Raw genomic sequence first — 16,744 nt, 5'->3', positions numbered from 1 at the left:
CAAAGGATAAAATACATCAAACGAATGGACAACAACTGTCATATACAGGCATTTTCAAATGTAGAAAATGGTGGATTGAACCTGGTTTTATAGCGCTAAACTTCTCACTTGTATGACAGTCGCATCAAATTCCGTTATGTTTACAACGATGCGTGTACAAAACAGACATAATCGGTAAAATAGGCAAAATATGGTTACAGCAGTCATCACTGTGTAACAATCTCAAGACGAACAAACATATTGGTGACCTTCTGGTGTTGTCTGTTCTCTGGTCGGGTTGTTGTCTCTTTGACACATTCCCCATTTCCACTTCAATTTATTATACAAAAAACACAAAAAACATCTATCAAATTAAAAAAAACACATTCCTTGTTTCGAATGATTCATCAATCAATTGAATTTAAATAGTTTTGTAATTGGTGATTTGAATGCTAGAACTGATGATGTAAACGGTTTTGCACATAACACAGTGTTAGGAACCAACGTTTTTAAACGAAACTACTTAATTTCAGCAACAGCAGTTGACTTCGAATAATAAACGTCCGTCACATTCAAAATAATTTACATGCAGTGGTCCACGGGGTATGAGTGTAATTGACTACTTTACTAGTTAAGCCAAATAACCTTGGAAAAGGTTTAGTAATTTATTACAAGTAATTTTAAATATTTAATGATTGTTGATCCTTTAATTCATGTTCACATTAAAACTTTTCACTGCAGTACAATGCATCCTATCAGACTTGAAATGTTGAAAATACAACAACTTTGTAACGTAGGAAATTAAATACAGTTCTCTTTCAAATCAAGAAACAGTATCTTGTAAAAGTATTTTGTAAACTTCAAACTTCTGACGTCAACATTTTTATTTATTTGATTGTAATATGCCAAATGTATATACTATGATGCCATATTCAACTATTATTTCCAGAAATGAAGTATGTAACTGCCAACTTAAATACCCATTAACTTGGATATTGTAAAAACTGTCATCACATACGACCAGAATCAACGAGGTTGTATTCTTTTTCACATTTCAAACTTTTCTACAAAATGGACAGTAACCGTTACACCAAGATAATTTTTTGTTAACTTCGATTAGTATAAACCTGAAGTAGCAAACAAGTAAAGCCAGACCACATCAATCACATACTAGATATTCGCAAAGAAAGACACTGTCCTGCTAGATGATATATAAAAAAAAGAACCTCAACGAGTAAAGAACTTGATACATCAAGTACAATGATATATTTTCGAACAGCGATACTGACAGTCGTTAATTAAATAATGTATAGATCTAACCGACATCACTAAATTTGAACAGCGACACTAACGCATACCAATGTTAAAAGAAATCAGAGATCATATTAAGCAATTAATATCAACGGGCATCATAAGACTCTTACTTTGATCAACATCTTCTTACGTCTTCCTAGTACGAAAGAAATATGACAAACTCTGCATATGTGTTTATTATCGCTATTTTAAGCAACTGTCCACCAAAGACGACTACGCATTTGGATTCGTTTGATAGTAATAAAATATTTATAGTGCTCGATTTGAAGTCAGGTTATCATAAGGTTGAGCAATAGTATCTACCAGCTTTTACGTCATGACCACTTGGTTCCTCGCATTCAAAGTATTGTCATTTGAATCACAGAATTTACTTGCTACTTACCAGAGGTTAATAAAAAAAATAGTTATCTCATTCGAGGATTTTCACTATACCTTTAGACGCCTTTATCGTCTTTAAAAAACCTTAAATGAACACATAGATTGTTGCAAGAGAAATTAATGTATGTTTATTACACTTTTTTTTTACTTTCAGCGCAAGGTCAAATACAATGCCCATATCGTGTCAGAGAATGGGGTTGAGCAAGATCCACAAAGTCATCAATTGGACGAGACCAACAATGCCTTCGCTTTTTCTAGGTTTCTTCAGCAAGATAGACAACGGGAAAGAAAAATAAACAAGAACACAAGCAACCAACATGGCAAATCAAAGGATACACATGCTCAATCATATAAGCTAAGCTACTATTTTCTGTAAATCACGCTAACTATTGGTGTCTCATTTATTTATCCTCATGCACCATGTAGATTTTAAAGTGTGACATCCAAGGTTTTCTTCAAAATATAACCTTTTCAATTTACTATCATCTTATATGTCCATTGCGATTAATCTATTTTAAAATTCGGTCCTTGGACCTTACAATAATACTTAGCGAAGTCAGACAGAAGCTAATGATTCCAAGATCGTGTGATTTCAGTTCAGATTATGATGCTAGTTTCTGTTTTAAATATCATGCGATACAAAAACAAATTACCTAACGACAATAATGTTTCATCATTATCCTAAAAGCTACTTATTTTTTTTCTCCAAAGTTTGCATTTTCGTTATTGCTAATCATCTTGGTATTATTTTTTTGTGTTTATCCGTCTAAGGCAGTTATGATCAGTAATACCCACTGATGTACTTGATAACTTATCATGTCCTCGTGTCGGTAGGAAAATAAAATATTGAATTGTACTTAGAACGTGGTATCGAAAGCGCCATACACCACAAATATTATATTTCTAAAATAAACCTAGTGTACTAATGTCAAAATTCAAAAATAGCAAGCTGTTGTCATGTCTTATGTTTACAAAGGCTTTCCGTTTTATAGCAAAGTCCAAACAAGTACATGTAAAAAATTGAAGAGGCAATTAACTGCTCGTATGACAAAGATAATTTGTTGCCAGAAATTAAGTACACCACACTAGCTGTTTGTTTCCGTATGTCAAGTTTGTTTACTTGCGCTCACTATACCACGTGATCTATACAGTATATATTCCCGCTTGATTGTCAATATTTTTAAAATATCATAATTATACAGATTGATCTCAACTTCATCACAGTGAGGCAAAAATGGCAAACGTAACAGTTGGAGCTACATTGTTACTTGAAAGCATTACAACGAATGCTTCTACCGTAGTTAATGATGTCGACACATCAATGTACTATGACGTTGAAAAATATTCATGGATAATATTCTCACCTTTATTCCTGATGATCGGATTTGTAGGAAATCTTCTCAACATATGCGTACTTTTCAGACTCAAATTTTACAAGAATGCAACATACACATTGCTGTTTATTCTTGCATTTACCGACTTGACTGTTTTGTTTACTGGACTTACACGTTACTTGATTATATATGCATCTGATGTTGACATTAGGGTACTTTCCGAATTCAGTTGCAGGTTTAGTTTGTTCCTTATTTACTTTTCCATGCAGTTTTCCTCGTGGATATTAGTCCTAGTGACAGTCATTCGTTTTATGAAGACATTTGTACCTCTACGCAGAACAGCCTCAAAGGACATCACGATCAAAAATACTTTGGTATCACTTTTGATTGCCGCTATCATGTTAATTGGAATAAACCTTCATTTCTTTTGGACTAATGGCATAACCGACGAAGGTAGCTGTTCTTCGCTAACACCTGAGTACTATGAATTTGACGAAAAAGTATTTGTGTACGTCGACTTTGTATTTCTCTCCATTCTACCAGCTGGGATTATGATTGTACTAAACGCTTTGATCTGCTATGAACTCAGCAAACTAACTAAAACTCGCAGAAGAATGTCAATACAGTCGGGTGTCAGCCCACTAAGGAGACAGAAGTCAACAAAACGAGTCACATGGATGTTGCTCGTTACCACATCATATTTCATCGTAGCAACCATTCCGATCTCGATCTATTTCATTGTAGATTCTCACGTAAGACCAGGCGCCGACGCCTCGACAGAAAGCCGCCTAGACATAGCTTGGACAATCACTTACCTCTTCCAGTATTCTCATTTTGCGCTGAACTTTTATCTGTATACAGCAACTAATGAAAAATTCAGAAAAGAATTGACGGCACTGACTAAAAATGTATACCAAAGGTAAATATTTTTCTTTATGCTTAAAAAATAATACATTTTTCACTTGAAAATATTGCAAACAAAATCAAGGTTTTAAGTACTGTATAAAACAATTGACAAATGTTGTTTCGTCAAAGATTAATTGACTGTTGAAGTTCCTCAATATTTTATCATGAACAGTAACTATAGATTTAATGTAGGTGTTTTCTTTCGGTATTTGTCAAAGTTTATGTGGGGGAATATGTCTGCAATAGAAATAAAATGCACTAACATAGCATTGAAATTTTCAAATGTACTTATTAAACAACACTTGTTGACACATTTCAAATCAATTAAACACGAGATGCTTGAAGTGGTTCTTTTTCCGAATCAAAATTGTTCTCTATTAAGTATCAAGGTACAATTTCTTGTCATCTAACCTTTTAAGTGCTGTTTTTGACTTTGCGTGATCTCATTTTAATACAACTATATTAAAAGACATATTGATACAGTTCGAAATATAAGAAAATCGACTATTTTATTATCTTCTAATTTCAAAATAGCATGATACAGTTTAAATATAAAAACAAATATGTTATTCTTTTCTGTTTTCAGAATATCAACAAGTAGTAACCAGCCAATCAAACCTGCACCATCTCGTGAATATTCAAGTGATTCTAAAAAAATATCTGCGACACAATCGACGTAAAGAGATAGAACAAAAGTAAAATCCAATGATCTCTGTGAATCCGTCCTTGACTTAAAAGCGACTGTTTGCTTTATTGACATTGTGCAAAAACCTTGTATTTGACTTAATGTTGCTGTATATAACGCAATATGCATTTATATATTAATATATCAATATACTTAATTTAATAACTTCATTATGTAAAATGAAATTGAAATTAAATACATGCAATAATACAATTATTTGTCAACGCATTACTATAATAATTTCATGTTTGAAAAGAAGGGACTTGGTACTGGGTTGTAAATGACATATTTAGGGTGGTTAAAATATGCATACAAGACTATACAAATTCCATGCTTCGTTGAATATTTAAATTCGTGGTTCACGATTACTCATGATATCCACGAAAATGGGTGAACCGTGAATGATAATAAATACAGAATTTTGCAATCTAGCATTATCACGACGGTCACTTAACGTCAACATCAGTAGACATATTGTAAATATATAATAATCGGTACACGTGTTGCTAAAAGAATAGTTTGCAAGGATATTTCGATGAATTGCATTTAAAACTCCGAGCCTGAAGACAGATCATAGCAACTTAAGTTTATATCATATAAGTGCAGGGCAGCTTAAAAGGTAAAATCTGTACCGAACGCCGAGGAAAATAAAAAAAACCCGGAAAATCCCTAATCAAATCAAAAGCTCAAATAATTAAACGATGGAATAGAAAAGGTCATATTCCTTACTTGGTACAGTCATTTTTTTATATTGCATTTTTCCAAAGAAGTATTTTCTAACACAGGAATGGATTATCTTAGCTTTATTTGGCAAAACCTTTCCGAATTATTGTCCTCAATGTTCTTCTCTTTAACTTCGCACCGATATTGACCCTCCTACAGATCTATATCTGTTTTGAAAACGTACTTAATTAAAGGTGATTTGAAAGTTTCAAGGACTTTTGTTCCATAAGTTTTAAATAAGGACATAATTAAAAATTTGGGCGATAAAGTTTTAGCGGGTAAATAGTTATGATGAAGTATTTCCGTATCACGGAAATTTATGTCGGAGCTGAAGGAAGCTGACAGATGACAAATCACAAGGTTACTACTGATTAATAGGTCATTATGTACTTAAGAACTTGGCAATAAAAAGGAAATTTTTAAGTTATAAATACATATTTTACTAACAAACACGTGAATTGCTATTTCTGTCAAAAACGTAACAAATATGTGAATCATACCTTTATATCATATTCTAAATTAAAGGTTTTCGTAATAGAAAATTCAGAGCAAATTTATACGAATTATGGGGAAACTTGCTTCCTGAGCTGTAGTCTTATTCTACTTAACACAATACCATGATCATGTTAGTGATAACGCTATTTGTTTTCATGAACAGGAAAATAACAGCATATGAACAAAGTTCTTAGTCTTGTTGAAGTATAAAAAAGTAAAATAATAAAAATACCGAACTCCGAGGAAAATTTAAACGAAAAGTCACAAATGGCAAAATCAAAAGCTCAAACACATCCAACCAAATTGTATGTATATAAGAATTTTTTAATAAAGAAAATGGTGGATTAAACTTGGTCTTATAGCTTGAATAATCTCTCACTTGTATGGCAGTCACTTAAAGTTCTATTATAATGACAACAATGTGTGAACAAAACAGACATACTAGGTAACAATGTCAAATATAGGGGCACAACAGTTAACATTGTGTTATATTTAAATCGATTTAAATATATATATATCAACGAAGAACTACAAGAAGGCGTATAGACAAAGTACATAAGCAAAAACGAAAAGACGAGAAAAAAAATTAGCACAATACCACAATGACAGGATGTATAAGCACCGACAAATGGATATTACGAAGAAATAGACCTAACATCAAAAGTGATAATTTACAATGTATACTTATTTACTGGGTATTAGTGAAATGGTAAGTTTATTATATAGAGGTGTAACTATTGTCCTGAGGCGTAGCAGAGGGCAGTAGTTGTATCTGAGGGGACAATAAACTTACTATTTCACGAATATCCAGTCAGTAAGTGTTTTATTTTATCGAAAGAAAAAAAAAACAGACAATAAATAGCGGTTAGGGACTTTCCGATTGAATTTTACTCGGAGTTCAGTATTTTTGTGATTTTACTTTTTATAAATCAACTATCGTAATATATAAAGCAGAAACCCAACCATAACATTTGCTTTATAGATATTCTGAACTGCTAAGGCTACGTCTTGAACTGACGTCAACCCTATATATACAATAAGGTAAAAAGCGACGTCGTTACTCCCGCGGTATTTTCAAAATCCTCAAATCCCACAGACAGGTCCAATAGTTCAACGCTTGCAATTTGAAAAAATAGTAATAATATTGTGTATTCATTTTATATAGAAAATGATAACTGAGGTATAATAAAACAAATAAAATAACACTATAATACGTTATTGAGATGATAAACAACGTCAGTTCATAAATTCTATAATTCACAACCATCGTGTTTTATTAGTTGATAAGGAATATTTATCAAAGTATTAGTATCTTCCTTTTACAAAAAAGGACGAGACGTTTTTTGTCATCACTGTGCTTCGTCAATTTTTTTGCTCCGACACTGGTGATGTTTTATTAAAGTTGGTATATTGCTACTATGGTAGTGGAAATATATAATTTCAAAATTGAAATCGTCTCTTTGGTACAAATTTATAAGCCTGGTACCTCTGATAACTAGTGTCATAGATTCTGGTACGTAGAAGACTGCTTATGTCAAATTTGAGGAATAAGTCTAAAAATGAGCCAGAGGAAGCCGTGTCAGTTGTTTCTTTCATTTCTAGTTCTGGAGGATTTATCAATGGAATCCAATCAGAAAAGTTTGGATTGTTAATTTAAAGAAAATCATCAATATATTTGAATGTGAAATTAAATGATCTGGCTTCTTTGGTCTTGTTTTTGACAAGTGTTTAAAGAAACTGGGAGTCATTCTAAATAAAATGATGCTCATAGTTCATTCCCATAGGAATGGCGACAATTTATTGAAAACATAAACCTACAAATTCAACAAATATGTTGTCAATAGGAAACTCCACCATACTGATCACTTAATCCTCTATGTATCATAATTTACTTTTTTGTTCACTATTAACAAAATGTACCGTATGGTATCCCAAAGTAATAGATTATGCTATCATTTTTATGTTGAAAGGCATTATGGATTATTTCTTTAAGACGAGTTTTCGTTGTGGTATACATGGTTGAAAAATCATAAGTTTTGATAGAACTTATTTCAGAGAAAGATCGAGATCTAAAATTATCCAGAAGTTCTTCGAGTTTTTTTTTTTAGAATTCACATATGGTTAATACCACTTGCACGAAATCAGTTACACTAGTTTTGGTGTTGTTTGTGTTTCTTAGTTTTTAGTTTTCTATGTTGTGTCTTGTGTACTATCATTTGTCTGCATGTCTTTTTTTTTCTTAGCCATGGCGTGGTCAGTTTATTTTGATCTAGGAATTTGACTGTCCTTCTTGTAACTTTCCCCCTCTTTTCACAGTATTTCTTGGGATTATACCACGAATTGGCTGCACTGTCTAAAGCTGGCAGTAGATCGCGGTTTGGCTGTGTTGTCTATGTTATTTTGATTTTTCCTCAGGTAAAGTTGAAATATGGCTGATCTGTCTAGGTTCTTTTGATGTTCCCTAAGATAACTATTTAACATAAAGTGGCAAATCAAAAGCACATTCACGACGATAGGATGTTAGCGTTATACGAATATGAATCCTACTTTGTATTAAATCGAAACGATGCTAATTCACAAGGTGATACTAGTTAGTCTGCGTGATAACATGTCCTCCCGACAGATTATTCTGACTCCGAGCGGACCAGTATTTGCTATCCCTCCTTAATGCCGCATTCTTTTTAAAGAAACAAAGAGTACCAAGTATTTGGTTCAACCCGGCCTGAGTTCAACTCATGACTTCCCACACACGATGCAGACACGCTAACACAAGACCATCGCGGCAGTTTATATTCATGAAATGGTGCAAACCAAACAGTCGTTACATAGAGTAATATCTCAATACATATAAGCGACATTGACGCCAAAAATTGCTTTTAATTAAAAATATAAAAATGGTTGTGCTTTAAAGGTTTTGGACTCATATACAGAAAGAATTAGCGTCAATAAATTCGGAGTGGATTGGTTTTTCTTTCTTCCTTAGCTCGATATTAATAATTGTATAGATCAAAATGCAATCTTAGAATTTTAATATCTAATTTTAATTTTGTGGTAAGACCCATATTTACAATGCACTTGAGTCAATAAGATCCACTTCAACTGAAATTTTCCATTTCTTGTTTTAACATTTCAATTATACATACTAATTAAGTATGATGTAATAACAGTGTGTTTGTATTTTGTTGCACAATTTTATATAAGAGTTTAAATTAGCTTCAGATTAAGATGATAGCGTATACATTTTTTTTTAATGTGTACTAAATTTCAAAATGAATAAGTTAAGGGGGTGTGGTATGTATTGCAACTGAGTAAAATATCAATCTGAAAAACAAAAGACGCCGATGTAAATAAATATAGGTTATCGTACAGCTTTCAACAATGAGCTTAGCAACCCTCACAGGATCATACAGTAGAGTTATCTGTGAAAGGCTCCGCATGACAAATTTTAAAAATAAAAAAAAAACAACCTGATTTATGCTAAGTACTAAAAATACGAAAAACATTTATGATAGGCAACAAATCATGTATTCCAAAAGCTAGACACGTCACAAACAAGAATACCACATATATGATTTATTCATCACATCAACTAGATTCCGATTTGTATAATAAATACTGACACACCTTGAATAGAACAAGACAACCAGCACGTTTCGTGATTCAAAGCCCTGTGAGACAAAACTGCTCAGATATAAAATTGAAGTAATTAAAAATGTATATATTTCTTAACAGGTGTTAACTTCACTGTTTTGTCTTTTCGGATATAGGAGTACTTTAAATTACGTCATACGAGTGAAATAGGATACGAGGAAAAGCAATTAAGATTAAACAAGATCGTTTGGAATACACCGAAATATTTCCTTACTACGTGATGCAGTTAATATAAGTTTGTTACTACTTAACAGTTAACACCCCCCCCCCCTCTCCCACCATTCAAATTATGGAACCGAAAAGGAGGCGTTTAAAACGAACAGAAAAAAATCAAACCAAAAAATTCATCTCATTAAGCTTATATTATAGAAAAAAGTAAAAGAACAAAAAAAAAAAATCCGAGAAACACTAAACGGAAAGTCCCTAAGCAAATGGTAAAATAAAGAGCGCAAACACATCGAACGAATGGATAACAGCAGTCATATTCCTGTCTTGGTACAGGTATTTTCGTATGTAGAAAACTGTGGATTAAACCTGGTTTGATAGCTAGCTTAACTCGTCACTCGTATGACAGTCGCATAAAAATCTATTACATTGACAACGATGCTTGAACAAAACAAACAGACAACGGTAAAAATGTAAAAAATAGGGTATAGTAGTCAATATTGTGTTATAAACTTAATCACTTTAATACAAACAAATATGTCAACAAGTAAGTATAATTCACAAGACATTATCAGTTACTATTACTGAGATCTTGTCAAGGATGTAAAGGTAATTTGGTATTATCGTTTTTACGGAAAAGTACATGAAATTTGCACAGTCATTCAGTAAATATAGAATAAGAAATAGCCTTACACCCTTATCAGACTACGTTTTGTATCATGTTTTTATAACAAAGAGTAAACTGGAATCACCTTGAATTTCTCAGGGTAATATGATAATGTAGCAGCTACTGAAAATTTTAGGCTGCAATATTATCAATGTATTCCTTCTAGTACTTATTGGTCATAATATCAAGTTTTTTTTGTGTTTATAATGTAGTCTCGTTAGATGAATTTTCTCTACTGCTGTTTTTCCAACTGACTATATTTTCAATGTGAGAAAAATAATTTGCTTAAACCAAATTACAAACCATGTTAGGAAGGTTGTACATTACATTCACAATCATAAACTCGCAACCATTGCTATATTTTAAGAGTTTTTTAGCGATTTTTTTAAAACATATTATGTATTTGTATTGCCTTTACCTAAATAATAATATTTTTATTATGATATTAATTTGAAATTGTTCTTTACCTTACAAATAGATTAGTCAGTTGTATTGTCTTGTGATAGAGAACATACTGTTCTATAGGTTGAAAGTATACATCGCAAGGACTTGTCCATATTGATATCTTATAGATGCATTGTTACCTAACAAATTAGTTAATAACTTTGTCTTTATAGTTATATATTGTTGTACATTCAAACTTTACAGTGACAAATCCTTTGCTGGGAGACTACCATGGGGTGTTAAACAACATTGATAATAAAGGATCAGTCAACAGTCGGTGAATGATAAAAGAGCTTGTATATCAGACATCAGAAAGAAGAAAAGCGATACGAAATAATATGTCAAAAATGACTATCTGGTACATGTACCTATGACCTTGATCAGATAGAAAGGATATTTCATCAGTAATGAACGTTTTATCTTTCCATAGGCATTTTGTATAACGTCATACGAGTAAAATAAGATACGAGGAAAAGCAATAAAACAGTATCGTTTGGAGAACATTGAAATATTTCCTTACTATACAACAAGCACTTACATTCTAATCTATATCTGGTGCAGTTAATTTAAATTTGTGAGTACTAAATACCCCCTCCCCACCCACCAACAGTCAACTCATGGAAAAAGAAAAGGAGTTGTTTAAAACGAACAGAAAAATAATAAACCAGAAAATTCATTTCCTACAATGTATAGAAAAGATAAAACACTCATGAATGGCATGAATAGTAAAACAAACACTGTGAAATAAAATTGAGAATGGAAATGGGGAATGTATAAAAGAGAAAACAACCCGACCAAAGAGGGGAAAACAATCGAAGGCCAATAATGGGTCTTCAACACAGCAAGAAAATACCGCACCTGGAGGTGGGCTTCAGATGGCCCCTAAACAAAAATGTATACTAATTCAAAAGAATGGACGTTATAGTAAACTCTAATACATATACGTGAACTAAAACTTAAAACCATACAAGACTAACAAAGACCTGAGGCTCCGGAAAGGCACAAAACGCGGAGGGGAAAACATGTTTTGTGAGATCTCAACCATCCCCCTCAGTGGCGGATCCAGACATTTTAAAAAGGGGGGTTCCCAACCCAGAGTAAAGGGGGGGGGCGGTTCTAACTATATGCTCCCATTCAAATGCATTGATCGGCCAAAAAAGGGGGGTTCCAACCCCCGGAAACCCTCCCCCTGGATCCGCCACTGCCCCTATACCTCTAGCCAATATAGAATAAACCAACACACATCAATACGCACAGTAAAACTCAGAAGTCCGAGTGCGATGTAAAAATAGACAACAATAGAAACTAAGCAAAATATTACAAAAATTAACAAAGGACTTGTAGCCGTTACTGACATACCAACTCCAGACATCCATTAAACTGATTAAAAGATGATGTCTTCATCTTATGAAAATAATTGGTTTTAGAAAAGATATGTTTATTTCTGATGCAAAGACCATATGAGTGAATCAATATCAATACCAAATTTTGCCATCTGTAATGACCTGCCAACAAATTGTAACTTTATCCCTTCTGTACAAGTGACTTTATTTAAAAGTTGAATTAGCTTTTGGTGTGAATGTCGACATTTGTGTTCTTTGTAAACAATATTACCATAAAGGATTGGATGTGAAATACCTGACGTATAAGATGTCTGCATGTTGATTTATATTTACGAATGATGTCCTTAGTTTATGATATCGAAAACCCTGGTGCTATACAGTAGTACAGAGATTTGTTTCGTGAATTCAAATCCGTTGCAACATACACGAGCGAATCGAGCAAGTTGAGATATATAAAGTTATAAACACTATAAGATGGTAACAAGGGTATACCACCATCTAAAAATGGATAATCAACAATAGATGATGAAAAATCACATCTTTTATCATAAACTTTGGTATAAAGCTTCCCATTGAAGATATAGATATCACGATCCAGGAAAGGTTTTGATTGTTAGTATTAGCTACATTTAAAGTCAATTCAGCATGTTAAATCTCGTCAGTGTACATTCTGAAGTCGGCATTATTGAGAGCCAATATATCATCATGAATAAAAAAAATATCTTAAGATATCTTGTAAGATTGTTTAGTTTGAGCAGTAATTACGGAGTCGTGGATAATGTTACGACACTCATTACAATCAATAATTGAACTGGTGCTGATATTTAGGTCCTTACCGAGGTCGCCAACGATGTTAAGGTGATTTGTGTTGCATTCGTTCGGTTTCACCAAATGTCCTTATTCTGATTTAGAGGTAATACTAAGAATATGTGACAAATCCGTTAAATTTGGATGGAGGCTTAGAAACACGTTATTATGTTATTCAAAACATGTCTTACAATTAGTTTTTATACTGTGAATTAAAGTAGAGATTGATACATAAAATGTCCCCCACATTTAATAAATTCGTGGGGGATTAAACCATTCCTCTTCATTTTAACCGGTTTCTTAAACTTACTGACAGAGTTCCTCGAAATATATATAATTCAGTACCTTTCAGACTCATACTCGAATTCTGGTATATTTCAACAACTTTATCATTTGAGTCTTCATTTTTATTCTCAAATTTATTGTTTAAAAATCTTAACTGTTACAATGTATTATAGTTGTTAGTTTTCATGTAGAGGAAGTACATTTTTATCATCTTAATATGCAAAAGTAAACATGATAGTATAATGTAGCAGCTACTGGAAATTTTAGGCAACACCAAGACTCTGTAAGTTGGTACATTATTTGACCAACGTTGTTTTTAAATGTTGGTCGAAAGTTTAAGTGCAAAATGGCCCAACGGTGTACGGTTGTATGCAATACACAGGTCAAACGTTGGCCCAATTTGATGGCTTAACAATTTTGTTCAACTGCCTGTATTTTCAGGAATATGACAGCTGTATTTATTCGTTTGATGTGTTTGAGTTTTTAATTTTTCTATTTGAATAGGGACTTTCCGTTTTTGGTTTTTTCCTTGCAGCTCGGTATTTTTGTTATTTTACTTTTTTCTTTTCACAGAGGCACTTGAATCTGAAAAACAATTCCTATATATCATTATGTTATTCAAGGTTTATGAGGTTTTTTATTTTCTTATAAATTTATGACCCTGATTTTAATTGAATCTGGGAAAAATTTCTTAATCTTATTAGTTTCAGATGCTTTGAATTTGGTCAGCACCTACATGTAGATTATATATTTCATCTTAATTTCTAAACCTTACCGTATATAATTAAGATTGGATAAGGTTACCTATTCCAGCGGCTTATCCCTAACACTAGTTACATAGTCAGGGGTTCCCTCACCAGAGCTAGTGATGAAATAAATAACAATCAAAGCAGTTGTTTATAGAGCAATTTTGAAAGAATGAAAATAGCAAAAGCATTCAGAAAAATCCTTGCATGATCTATTTGAATAATCTGTCTTGATATTATAAAGCTGAAAGCATCCATTTATATTACAAATTGGTCTATCTGGTTGATTTTCATTTGATGTTTTTTCAGCAAGAAAGTTTTAAATATTTAATCTTATTCAAATCTGTTGAATTAAGGACTTCGGTTGTATAAATCCAACAAATATCATTGTGATTTTGCTTTTTTTTTTTAACAAACCTATGTTTAAATCAGAAACTGAACTGCTAAATAAAGGCAACAGTAGTATACCGCTGTTCAAAACTCATAAATCTATGGACAAAAAACAAAATCGGGGTAACAAACTAAAACTGAGGGAAACGCATTAAATATTAGAGGAGAACGACACAACATTAAAATGTAACACACACAGCAACGGACTAAGCATTAGACAACATCCGATGAGAATAACAAATATAACATCAAAACCAAATACATGAATTTGGGATAGAAAAGTACCGTGACACGTCTTATAGTAATGTGAATTCACACTCAAAAATAGGAGAAAACAAACGACACAACGGAAACACAACGTAAAAATGTTACACACACAGAAACGAACTATGATATAACAATGGCCATTTTCCTGACTTGGTACAGGACATTTTTAAAGAAAAAAATGGTGGGTTGAACCTGATTTTGTGGCATGCCAAACCTCGCACTTTGATGGCATTGTTAAATATAACATTAAAATGACAACATAATAATACAGGACTACAATACAAATAAATAGCAGAACGTATTAGGCATAGAAACACATGAATAATAGATAACAAAAGGCATCAGGTTTAAAATTCACTACGTCAAAAACGCGCCTCGTCCAAACAAGACTTACCAGTGACGCCCAGATATAAAAGTTCGAAAGTCAAAAAAGGGGGACAAAGTTGTACAGCTCTGAGGATCAAAAGTTGAAAAAGGTTGTGCCAAATACGGCTAGGGTTTTTTGCTTGTGATAAGAACATCCTTATTATATAGAACAATTTATGCTATTGCAAACAGTAAATTTTATCAAATGAATATAAAAGATTTACATGATCAAACTGACGTTAACTAATTACAGAAAACTCATGAAACTTGTCCCCTTTATAAATTCGAAAAATAAGGTGGGCACTTATTAATGCAATTTCCAGGTTAAACCCACATTTATATCTTAAAATGTGTGTACTAAGTCTGGACTATTGCAGTTGTTATTCAAAATTTCGTTTCTAAATATAAGAGAGGGACGAAAGATACCAAAGGGACAGTCAAACTCATAAATCTAAAACAAACTGACAACGCCATGGCTAAAAATGAAAAAGACAAACAAACAACAGCACACATGACACAACATAGAAAACTAAAGAATAAACAACACGAACCCCACCAACAAACTAGGGGAGATCTCAGGTGCTCCAGAAGGGTAAGCAGATCCTGCTCCACATATGGCATCTGTCGTGTTGCTTATGTGATAACAAATCCGGTAAATATTCTACTTCGGTAAGTCACATTCATATATATGTTGCAGTGTCGTTTGTTTTTTGTTGAACTTCAGCGTTTCTGTTGTTTCGTTGTTTTTATCATATAGTTGATGTGTTTCCCTCTGTTTTAGTTTGTAACTCAGATTGGTTTTCTCTCAGTCGATCAATGACTTTTATAAAGTCCCAGAATTTATTGTGGTTGGGTTTGGGGATGCATTCATGTCTGAACCTAATTTTTGAAGAGTAAAACAAAAACGTTAAAATAATCTTATTCTGTCACAATATCGATTGATTGATGATTGTGAATACCACTTTTGGCTAGATAGAGATGGACAGTTGTTATTGGTGAGTGCTCGTTCAGAACTATAGAGGAAACATGGAATCACTGCCACTCGGCCATTGAGGTCCCTCCTGTCACAATAAAAAGATAGAACATATCTTTTAATATCCAAAGTATTTACACCCTGAATACATTTTCAACTGAACAAATATTGTGATGAAATATTTCCTATCATCACTACCAGAAAACTGTATGTCAGTGGTTAAACACATGTCTGAATAAAAATAAGTTCAGTATAAACGGCAGTAACATATTTTTGGCAGACCAAGGTCACCAACTCTTTAAAATTAAATAGCAATGAAAACACTGACGAACATCTTTTTACTTTTCTTTATCTTTCTTTATTTTACAATTGTCAAGTTATATGTACTTATGAGTACCAGGATTATTCTAGGTAATATAAGATAAGAAATGTTATGTACTTTGTGAACAAATGACTTAAAAGAAGTAGGAACAGATTGTGTTGTGACAGAGTCAGAATGATTAAAATCTTACAAAATTACAAAACAATTGCTTTAATAAATCTAACTTTGAATGTCCAAGAAGTTTTATTGATCACCGTCTTTTTCAAGTGTTAGATCAAGATGAAGTTTACCCTACTGGTTTTTTTTAAAATGATCACACGAGAAAAGTTATTTGCTAAACACTGATTGGAAATAATGTACAGTTCATTAATTTGACTTGTTTCTTAAACTTACATATACGATTCAGCCTTATTGTCTTGCGATAGAGAACATCATATTCAAGAGGTTGACAGTATATATCTTATGAACTTGTCCATATTTTCATATCTTTTTTCTGTTTTACGA

General features: G+C 32.6%; 1 protein-coding gene across 1 annotated transcript; it reads left to right on the top strand.

Annotated features, from left to right (window-relative positions):
- The first annotated feature begins 2,822 nt into the window (after positions 1-2,822).
- Positions 2,823-4,809, top strand: LOC143080357 (uncharacterized). Its single transcript, XM_076256170.1, has 2 exons — positions 2,823-3,924; positions 4,498-4,809. Exons 1-2 carry the CDS (start codon positions 2,906-2,908, stop codon positions 4,589-4,591), a joined length of 1,113 nt encoding a protein of 370 aa, XP_076112285.1. The 5' UTR covers positions 2,823-2,905; the 3' UTR covers positions 4,592-4,809.
- Positions 4,810-16,744: the final 11,935 nt, after the last annotated feature.

The sequence above is a fragment of the Mytilus galloprovincialis genome, chromosome 6, assembly GCF_965363235.1.
Source record: "Mytilus galloprovincialis chromosome 6, xbMytGall1.hap1.1, whole genome shotgun sequence".
Taxonomy (NCBI): Eukaryota; Metazoa; Mollusca; class Bivalvia; order Mytilida; family Mytilidae; genus Mytilus; species Mytilus galloprovincialis.
Note: the sequence above shows the minus strand (reverse complement) of the source record. Positions and strands in the feature narration are given on the sequence as shown.

Coding starts and splice junctions, on each gene's coding strand:
- LOC143080357 (XM_076256170.1), top strand. CDS start 2,906: ATGGCAAACGTAACAGTTGGAGCTACATTGTTACTTGAAAGCATTACA. Junction 3,925..4,497: donor ACTAAAAATGTATACCAAAG/GTAAATATTTTT, acceptor TTCTGTTTTCAG/AATATCAACAAGTAGTAACC.